Source organism: Drosophila montana, unplaced genomic scaffold (genome assembly GCF_035044405.1).
Source record: "Drosophila montana isolate Dmon_TW-CO22-7 unplaced genomic scaffold, ASM3504440v1 contig_3218_1, whole genome shotgun sequence".
Taxonomy (NCBI): Eukaryota; Metazoa; Arthropoda; class Insecta; order Diptera; family Drosophilidae; genus Drosophila; species Drosophila montana.
The window spans coordinates 3,729,683-3,741,115 of record NW_026998098.1 but is presented as its reverse complement, the minus strand read 5'-3'; the positions used below and the strand labels follow the sequence as shown (position 1 = coordinate 3,741,115).

Below are 11,433 nucleotides of genomic sequence, written 5' to 3'. Positions count from 1 at the left end.
GTACGTATATAAATTTGAATGGAGACTTATTGATATGCAATATTTGTGATTTTGTTGCACTCATCTTCATTTGGGGGCAGACCCTGAGCACTTTGAGGTCTCGTTTGTGCATAACATGCCGCTGGTTTCTATAGTTGGCATTGCTGATTGTCTTAAGGATCGGCCTTCTGCGCTGCGGTTGGCTTGGTTGCTTTGAGCCTGGACCCAAGCAAATATGCCCACAATTAGCAATTGCGGTATGGGCCAATACTCACAGGCCAATAACATGCCACTGGCCATAACAAACAACAACAACAACGTCTACTGTGAAAGCAACAACAATAGGAGCAGAGACTAAACGGACCCTAGAGACTCTGCCCGGCTAAATGAAGCGTCGGGAATTGAGTTTAAAGTTATTTAATTTTTAATTGTATTAATTAGCGTGCACCAAAAAATATGCAAACTTTTGCAAATTTGTTTGTTTATGCAGTTGTTGTTGTTGTTGCTGTTTTTGTTGCGTACACGTTTCCCAGCGGCTTTACCGAAAACTTACAAGTTGAAGCTTATTATGAAACCTGGCCCACAAAAGTTGCAACACAAAAAAAGAAATACACGATAAGGCCTCAAATTAACTAGACAGAAGAAGTTGCATAATTGCTTAATGCTTGTACGCACACACTCTCACATACACACACTCACATAGTCACATAAGTCAATATTATTATTATGATAAAAAAACATGAGGAAATCATCGCAATAAGTATTGTCAACTATCCAATACATTAATTTTCAGTTTTGATTAACACATAGTAATACACATTATTATTGCTATTTTTATCAATACTTATCAATATTATTTGTTTTATTATTAAATGTTTTCACTTAAAAGTACACTTTAAAAATAATGAATTTTGTTATCCTATCACACAGCCCCTCAAGACGTTCACCCAGCTGTCCTTCGTTTAATTATTTCGGCTAATGGAAATGTTCTCTGAAAATGTATAGGTGCTCTTTTCGTTAAGCACACCTGCTTAATGTTATTTCAACGGTTGAAGTTTCACTTTTTTTTTCACTTAGTTTAACAAAGGGTTACACTTTGCACTACATTTCAAAACCGAAAGCATACTTTTCGACGCAAAAAGCATGAACTAAAGCTGTATTAATTTGTATACTTTGTACACAAGGCGAATAAGAGTATATTAGTTTTTGTGCAATGTTCAAAAGTCTCTTCCTTTGAATGCAATGGTACATTTTTATACGAAAAATTCAACAATTGAGACGAATTACTTCTTTAATTTGACAAATTGAAAAATTGAATGTTTCCACAAGTTTAAATGTAGCAGGTTTTTGGATGATAGTCTTAAATTCAATCACCAGCCAAATAACTAGGAATTCTCTTATCGACTTATTTAAGCTGTTAATAAACTGCGATGAGAGTATCAGGCAGTCGTCTGCAACCGAGCTCAACGTTCCCACCTATTTTTTTCTGCACCAGCAGGGTTCAAAGTGAAAGCAAAGCCAGCAGCGTCCGAACTTTACTTTGAGCTGAACATTTGAAAACAGCAGCAGTAAAAAGCATAGAAAAATATAGAAAAATTTGTACTTTTGGCACTTGGCAGGCGACAGGACATGGCAAACGTTGCAGAAAATCTTGTCTAGCTCTGGCTATAGGGTTGCCTTCGTGTGTTTCAATTAACTGAAATGGTAAACGACAATCGTAAACATTAACAGCTTTGAGCTGCGTGGCCCATGCTGTGCCCACATGTGGGCGCTAGGCAAGGAGGCGGGGCCACAACATCAGGAAAACCGACAAACAATGCGAGAATTGCAGCAGAGCAAATCGTTTTGTGGCGGCTAAAAACAAAAAAACAGAAAGCATCGATGACGAGCAAACTTCAAGAAAATGCATTTCAATAAGCCAAGAAAATGGACTAAGCAACAAAGCGCGACAGATGCTAAATGGACGCGAGCCAGAGAGAGAGAGAGCGAGAGAAATGAGACAGAGTGAGAGAGAGCACTTGGATAGAGTGAGCGAAAACAGGAGAGCGTGCGTGCTGCCGTCGTAAATGAAAAAGCAAACAAACGTAAAATTTTATTTGTGCGCAATTTTCTATAAATTTTCATCGATTGCCATTGGGATATTGGCGACATTTGCGTTTGGCATTTTACTGCTTCCTGCGTCCTTCACAAGCACAAACACACAAGCGAACACACAAGCATACAAACACCCACACACAAGCACCCACACACACCTCTGAGAGGTTGCGTCTTTGCCGCTGGTTAACGCAGCTCTTGAGGTGTTGATTTTCCCACCATAACTTTAACTGCACTTGTTGTTTGTTTGTTGTTGTTGTTGTTGTTGTTCTCGCACGAAATTGAAAAACCCTTGCACACTCGTTTATGTTTGTGTGTGTGTGTGTGGTAGATTTCCAATCAGCTACCAATACCGACAAAATATGAAGTTTCTATAGCAGCAAATCGAGTGCAAATAAATTATGTTCCCTCGCCTAGCGGAAACGTAAAACCTGTAAGCAGCAGCAGCAGCAGCAGCAGCAGCCACAACAGCAACATGGACATTGGCACCGAATTAATGTCTCAGCAAGCCACAAAATGGCCAACGTGGCGGAATTTATGGCAGCTGGAGACAACTCTAAAGTGGCCAACGCTGCGGTGTGACAATAAAATGGCGTCAAATTGCCATAAAAATGAAGCCTCAAGAAGGAAACCCAAATCGTTGGCAAGCCACAACCAGCGAAACGCTGCCCATATAAAAGCCTTATAATAATAAAGCACATAAACAATGGAAATGTGGGAATGTGTAGGACAAAGCAGAGAAAAAGTAAAAAAAGGGTTACTCACTGGCGATCGGCTCATAAATTTGCCAAGAACGCAAACATTTTCAGGACTGCAGTTCATAAGCAGCTTAAAGCAATGGGCCAATGCGACTTTAATATAGAAATAAATGCGATTTAAAAAAGAGTTGCCAAAGAATAGCCTTTGCTTAAATAAAGACATAGTCTAGGTACATAATTTACTATTAATACGTATACGCACCCTTGCCTGCCTGTTGATCAATATACAAGCTAATAATATTTAAGCTAGAAAATTTAAAAAATAAAAATAAATTCTTCAAACAAAAAGCTTTTCAGTAATGAAATAATAAAAAAAATAGCTTCCATTCAGCGCAATAAAGAAATGAAATAAATAAGTTTCAAATATCAAAAAACTGTCACTTGTTTCATATTGAGTCGAAATGCCATTTGTCTCATAAAAACTGGCACGTTTCTATTTGTTCCTTGCCAAATTCTTGTCTCTGTTAGCTGTCATGGCCCAACTTAAGTGTATTGCCTTTAGGTAAACTTTGCCTAAATCTTAATTTACTCAATGTGGACTGTTCTTTTTTGTTAGTTACGACTTACTGCAACTGCCGAAGTGTTCAAAAATTGAAGGCAACAGCCACAGTCACACAAAGCGCATTAAATTTAATTAGCTGACAAAAATGTCTTACACGGAATCGGAGTCTGGAGCTGAATTTGAATCTTGAGTTGGTGTTGGTTTTGCAGGTGAGTCTGGGGCACTGTGGCTGTGGTCTGGTATTTGCATCAAAGCGAACAGTAAAGCAAGCACGAAAATCATTCGAGTTGACATTTTTAATGGAAGAGGAACAGGATGAGGAAGAGGAAGGGGAAGAGGAAGAAGTCTGCGCCATTTTACAAAAGTCTGGACGGGGCCTGTCGAGCTGAGTGCATGCATTTTCATGACTTATGCAAGTTTTGACGACAGGTGCACGTGTCTGACTGTGTGTGTGTGTGTGTGTGTGTTCGTGTTAAATCAACTGTCACTTCCTGTCGACAAACTTTGTCCTGCTAGGCAGCAAATCGGGCTGCACAGAGCCTGTCGCCTAAGAGCCACTTCGAGTTATGATAGCTGCATGCGTTTCAACAATTTACTTAACTGTTAACTACTCTAAATAATATGAAGAGAATCTGAAAATCGCTTAAGTCAACTCAGAGTAGAAGATAACGAGCTGAAAGCCCAGTTCAAATAATAATAAGCAGATAAAACAAAGTATTAAAAGCAAGCTCCGCCCATGGGCAAGATATAAACTTATTTGCTCTGCGTTTTAAAAATAAACCAAATCCTAGCAAATCCTTTCGTCTTCATACTTTTTCCAATGTATATTGCATTTTAAACTGTCGCCTGATTATTTGTTTTATTTTTTCTGCGCGTCCAACTGTTGTTAATTAAATATTTTGATTAACACTAAATTGAGCTGATGACTCTGCCGCGGACTATCATTTATGGCATGAAATTAACGCCATTAAAAATCACTGCATACTAATTAACTGCAGCTACAGCATTTTTCTCATTTTTCACGTTTTTTACTCTGCTCCCATTAAAATTGATTAAACAAAAGTATGTCCACGTGTACGTACATACCGACAGACGGACGGACACATAGGCGGACAGATAGACGGACAGAGAGACGGACAGATAGCCGGACAGATAGACGGATAGATAGGCGGACAGATAGGCGGATGAGTGACTCGACTACGCTGACCAAGAAAATATATACTTTATGGTGTCGGAGATGCTTCCTTCTGCCTGTTACATACATTTGCACAAAACCCATATACCCTTTTTACCAATTTTAATGGGTTCAGAGCATAGTGAACTAGTCCAAAGAAATGTAAGAGGCAAGGGACAGTATTCCGGAACCAAATAGACAATATATATCTAGTCAGCAACATGCCTGTCGGTGAGTAAAAACATGGCTATTTCGGAAACAATATGATCTTAAGATAATAATAATAATAATAAAAGTAATAATTATAATAATATTATAGAATAGATTAAGTATGTTTCGATTTTTAGGTATCGGTCCAAGCGAAATTGAAGAAGATTCATTCGAAGAAAGGGCTGAAGGAAGGGGTGTATATTTTTATAGAGAAGTACGAATATATGTTGTGGTATATACATGGTATAAAGTTAGTCGCGTTCATACATACCGACAGAAGGACGGACATATAGACGGACAGATGGAAGGACATGGCTAGATTGACTCGACTTACTCGACTGACCAAGAATATATATACTTTATGGAGTCGGAGATGCGAATATATGTTATGATGGTATGTACAGGGTATATGCTGATCGGGATCGGCTGAATAACTCCTTACTTGTTGTTCTTTCTCCTGACTTTTTGTTGGCTGTCGGTCAGTGCAACAACGGACGGTGAGAACCAAAAGGCCGATTGGATAGAAATTTGCTTTGTGGCAATGTTTTGTCTTTGACACGCGAAGAAATGAAGAAACATCCGCAGATACAATTTCCGCAGCAGGGCACAACAGCAGCGTGGCAAGTGAAAGGGGGGTCGGGGCGGCGGGAAGGAAAAACTGTACTGATAATGTCTGCGGGGGCATTGACAACTGCAACAGCTTCGTGTATTCTCACCGTTATTTGAATTAACTGACAGCGGAAACAGGTCGCGACGAGTTCAGTGTTGTTCCCTGTGTTCCGTGTGTTCTGTGTGCTGTGCAATTCCCCAGGTGCCTCCGCGCGACGCTGCCCCGCACGCTTGTTTACAAAATAAGCGAAAGCTGTGCCAATAAGCCTCAACGTCGCCTGCACTTAATTTATTTGCAACAAAATGTGGAGAAACCGAAACTTTTACGCAAGTGCAACTTTGCTTTACGTGTTTTTCCCATCCGAATTCGCATCCGCATCACTTGGCTTGTTTTCTTTTTGGCGACCGCAAACACGCAAGAGACGGCAGCAAGTCTATCGAATTGCAAGGATGTGGTGGGAAATTCAAGATGGGGCCGCGTATCGAACATGCCTGAAACTGGGCAACTGAAATCGATGCCCGACCGAATGATTTTTTATGTTACAGCTGTGAAATTAAAGCATTTACATATCTGTGGCTGCATCTCAGCGCAGAGTGACACAGAATAAACAGATCCACAGCCCACAGCATTGATTCAGCTTCAAGCAAACAGAATTGTACAAACAAAAATGTCCCCCCTCCTTCCCTCTTACACATGAGTTTGAAGCTAGACACAAAAGTGAGGGGTCTGTGCCTTAACGTATGAAGGTTTCTGGCCGCAGGGGCAATGAAAGCCGAATGCCTGCAATCATGTTCACTTCGCGGCCGGCTTTATATTTGTATTTTGTTTATATTAGTTGCTTCCAGTACATGTTATGTGTTTTCTATGTTATTTTAAAAAAAAATCATTATTTTATAGACCATTTTGTATTCTTGTGTGTCCCGAGAGCTTACCTCGATTACTTTTCCTTTTTGGTGTCATTTGCCAGCTGGCAATTCAGACACGTCTCGCCTTGATATGTATATGTAATCAAATAAAATATGTCACAAGCACACAGAGCGCCCATTTATAAATATTATTTGCTGTGCAGACGTAACAACGTGTAAGGAGCACATTTGCTGCTTTAATTTTGCATATAAATTACAAGCAACAAATAATCAAATGCAAATATGTTCTTAAGATTCAATTTTTGTGCAATCAACACACTTAAACGCATCATCACCAAATGCCATCAAGAGCAAACGGCAAGCTGGCGGGTAAAGAGAGAGAGAGACAGAGAGTGAGAGAGAGAGGGAGAGAGAGTGGGTGGTTGTGGGGGACTTGCGTTGAGTGTAGCTGCTGACAGAAAATAAAGCTTCAGAGTGTGTGTATTTCTGCCTGTCTGCCAGCTGTGTGTGCGTGATTGTGTGCTCCTTCCTGGATGCTCTTCATCTTTACGCGTTGTTTGGCAACAACTCAACGTGCCATCAAGGAGACACTGTCCTTCACACTTGTCGCCAGCGCCCCACTTTGCTGTATGCAATCAAACTTAAAATCCTGCCTGAACGGAGCATGCTAACCATGCAGCTAATAGTTGCCATGACTTTTGCTTGAAGCTAATAACAGCTTAAGAGTCAAAGATGTTGGTTGAATAGGTTGCGATTAATCCTGCGAGCGAGGCAAGCAGCTCAGAGCCTGATTGGAGCGAGAGCAGCAAACAGAGCTTAGATTCGATACAAGCATATTTGCAACTATCCAAGCTGTTCGCTTAGTTGTTTAAATTGCACTTTCAGCTGGTGTCATTTAGTTGACTGCTTAGCAAAATTAGCACTCGGAATGTTCCCAAGTGAATTGAATAGCTGATTTATGAACGCACTTAATGTGTAAATATGTAACCAGGGCGCCCAGTGGAGCCTGTCCGTTCGTCTAGCCAAGCAGCTTGTTTGTTTATGCAGCGCACATAGGACAACAGAGATAAGAAGAGGTGGCCAAGTGTTGGCGAGGGGGATGGGCGGCGGGGAGGGAGGGGAAGGTGTGCGGAAGAGAAAAGCGGCTGCTTTCCCAACTGGATTGACCAACATTTGCTTAAGCAGGCGTGTGAAAATTGACCATTAGCAATGCAATATATTCTCAATCTCAGTATGATATAACTTGTTGGCGGCGCATGTGTAAGTGTGCGTGTGCGCGTGTGTGTGTGTGTGAGTCTGATAATTGGTGTAAATGCCGCAAAGCGTTGGCCAAGCCAAAGCGGCAGAAATAGGCTCATGCATTCGCACTCGCTCGCACACACACGCACTCGCACACGCACACTTGCTTTTAATATGCAGCTGCATAACTTATGGCAAAGGGAGCCATTAATTTGAGTCTGTAGACATTCAGGCGTGCAACTAGGTGTTCCTTTGTGTCTCTGTGTGTGTGTGTGTGTGTAAGGCTGGTTTGCAAGAAACGTTGCATAGCCACAAGCGCACGTGCGTGACCAATAAATGCGGCCAGCTCCTCTGCTCACACCTGGCTTGTTGCACAGCCTACACACTCACTCACACACACTCACTCACACACACTCACTCACACACACACATAACCAAGCGGTACATATTTTATTTTAATTTGCTTGACAATAACCAAAACGAAAGCAAAAGTTGTTATTTTTTGTATTTTTACTTTTTCGACTCGCAGTCGCTTTGTCGCATCTTCATCGTCATTACGACTGCTTCATTTGCCTTATTGAATCGGGCACACGTTTCACCATAGTTGAGGCGCTGAGGAAATCACAATGGCAGCGCAAAACAATATGCAAACAATTTTTACCATTACATGACTGAAATACACAAAATGCCAAAAGGAGACACTGCCAAACAGACGTATTTATGGTCACGTGCGTGCTATGCATGTGTGTGAGTGTGTGTGTAATATATAGTCATATATATATTTGTATATGGTTCACAACTGACCAGACACGAAATCGTTTGGGCGTACGAGAATTGCTCGCAAAATGACAAGGGCCAAAGACTTTCACAGGCTGCCCCTCGCCTGCCGCCGACCCGACTTTAATTTATCCATTTACATATATTGATATCATATATATAATTCTTTTTCTCTGCCACGCCCCAATTCATTCATATTTTTTCTAGCCTAGAAATTGTTATTTAATGAAATTGTTATGGCGCCAAATTTGAATTGTGGTTAAGAGCACAGCAGAAAAAATTTCGAAAGGCCTGGAGCCCATGGCACAAAGTTTGCTTTGCATGTTAATTAGCTAGTTATTTGAAAGTTTGCGCATTTTTGCATTTTATTTTGCGACAATTTAGCAAAACTTACCAATTTTTTATTGGCCATGTCTTAACTTAATCGACACTTCACTCTTTTTAACGCACAAAAACTTGTCTGTCATGACGGGCAACGGTGGCTTTTTTGAGTACAGCAAGGAGGTGAAAATATTTAAAAGATATTGAAGGCCTGAGCCAACAGTATGCACGATTCGCTGCCAACGTCAACGCCTACGTGCTAAACTCAGCCCCCTCCTTCCCCCCATACACACACCACATTTCCCGCGGGATCACCGCAGAGTATTACTTCGTGGGGATGGGTTGCCTTTCTTGGACAGTCTCCATTCTACGCCGCTCCATTTAGGTTCTTCCCATTTATATCTCTCTCTCTCTCTCTCTCTGAGACCCCTCCAGTTTTCCTGTCCTTCCAACATATACGTCACCAGGTTCTCAGGTAAAGGCTATCCGTGTCCGAGTTCTTGGCTCCGGATTGGGAATTACATTGAGTGTCCATATCATATTGATCCATCTCTCCTCTTGCCGTTCTCTGCTCTCTCCGATCTTCTTATGATGTAGTATATCCCATCGCTATTCGGCCAACGTATACTTTACTGTAATTGCTCAGAAACGGAATCGATCTGGCCATTGACAGGTGAATGGCAGTCAGAGTCTTTTCACCTACTAGAGCAATCACATTCCCGTGTCATTTTAGTCGCCTTCTACGACAAGCAATGACGAGCTGTGGTAGTATTCTATATGCCGCTTACCACACGGCTGACGGTTGTATATGTGTGTGTACGAACTTGCGTGTGCATGTGCATGTGATGATTGATTGTCTCCAGGGTAGGGGCAAGGGCAAGGCAACGGCCAATCTCGAGTTGACAAGGCAATTATATTATATTATAATTTGGACATTTTCTGAACGCTGGTTTAAAGTACCACCGCGTAAAGGAAACATCCTTTGGGCAAGGTACTTTTTATGCCTATTTGCTGAGTATAACAGTCAAAGAGGAGCATAAGCATGTCCTGTGGAGCATATCCGATGGATGGTAAGAAACTCTGATATAAATTCTTTCGTTATTCTTGTAACAGTGTGGAGTAGATTCAACGAACTGTACGCGTGTACTTAGCGTTAAGTTTGGAGTCATTTCGTTTACTTTAGAACACTGTTATAACTAACGTTAAGTGTGGAGTGGGAACAGAATAATAGGGTGTCGAGTGACTTCGCTAAAACTTTGTCACAACTTTCGTTAATTTAAAAGCTGCCAAGACTTACACCAAATGATAGGCTGCCAGATTATTCAATTTAAATGTCCCTAAGATGAGAACCTTCTTATACTTTTAACCACAACATGTGGAGCAACATGGACTTGTTTTGCGGCTGTCTGTTAAAGTTAGCAGCTCTGTTAAAAACACCATTGGAATATTTAGCATATATGTATATATATATTTAATTATTTCTTTAATACAATTTTAAGAAATGTACCTTCATCATTGTCCATGCATTCATTCCAGAGTCAAATAACCTTTTTTGCAAACATTTTTTAGCTGAGGGCATTAGTTGATTGGGCAAAGAAGCTGAAGCTGTTGCTCCTGTAACGACCACACTTGTTACCTGATCCTCTCAAGAACTTTGACTTCTGCTTGCCCTCCCTGGGATACCTCTGACTCGCTTGCAGCTTTGTTAGCTCCTCCATTATATCCGTCAACATTCGCTGAGCAACCTTCGCCTTGCGTATGAGTTTCTCCACGCCCGATTTGCCCATATCCTCCACATCCACCAGCGCTGGGCGTGGCTGCAAGCCCCTGCAGCCCCTACAAGCCTTGGGCGGCCCCCTCGATTCCGCCGGCTCACTTGGCGTGTTATCAGCATGCGACATTTTAGCACTGGCTTTTACACGTTTACACACGCCACTGATAAGAATTGAACTTACGCTGTCGCTGCGGCTGCTCGGGCTGCTGCTGCTGCTGCTCCACTTGATACACAACTCATACTGATGGCGTGGGCGTCGCAGCGCCGAGGCTTAAATAGCCAGCGAGTAAACGTTTGCACAGTGTCGTCCCAGTCCCCCGTTGCCACTCCCCACATTTCATTTTGTGTTTGCTCGGCAAACATTGCCAGCGCAGAGCAGCCGCGGGCGTGGACTATGTGCGTTTAAGAAATAAACGTTTTAACTTAAGACTGCAAAGAACATAAATTCAAAATGTTCTAAGCAAGATTTTCTCAAAATTATGATTTTTTATGATTTTTATTGGTTTCGTTTTCGTTTGGTTTTTGTTTTGTTTTGCTTTGCTTTTTTACGTTAATAGTTTTTAATTTGTAGTTTTTGTGCTAATTATATTGTTAAACATAAAAATGTTGTTTGTTTACTTTACCCATACATACATAAGTATATTGTTTTGTTGTTTTGCCTTTTGATTGTATTTTTTTGGTTTTGAGTAAAATGCCATCTTTTGATTTGTAGACTTTCTTTCTATGTGATTTTCATTTTGCAACTTTGTGTTAAATTCGTAAAATTCGATGTTAAATTTAATAAACCATTTATTACACATTATATAAATAAATGCATATAAAAAACGGATTAAAAATGCTGCAACGTGTTTGTTTGAATATACGTAAATAATATTTGTTTAAAAAGTGCTGCATATAAATTTCATAAAATGTCTAGTTTTTGTTTATATATCTTTCTGTTTTTTTCTTATGAAACTGACGCTGCAGCAAATGAAACTCGAATATGCAGACTCTTTGGCTGCCCAAGGTTCTTATAAATGCGCTCGGCTCTTGACTTGTCCGACTACCTAGACGCTTGCCTCTGCGGTTGTTGTGTACTTATTTATATTTATTTGTTTAATTCTTATTTTCTTTCTCTTGTATTATCTGT

The 11,433-nt window shown here is 40.8% G+C and overlaps 1 protein-coding gene across 1 annotated transcript; it reads right to left on the bottom strand.

Annotated features, from left to right (window-relative positions):
- Positions 1-10,043: 10,043 nt before the first annotated feature.
- Positions 10,044-10,534, bottom strand: LOC135433631 (uncharacterized). The gene has a single exon (XM_064689785.1). The coding sequence runs from the start codon at positions 10,429-10,431 to the stop codon at positions 10,096-10,098; it is 336 nt and encodes a 111-aa protein (XP_064545855.1). The 5' UTR covers positions 10,432-10,534; the 3' UTR covers positions 10,044-10,095.
- Between the last annotated feature and the right edge of the window lie 899 nt (positions 10,535-11,433).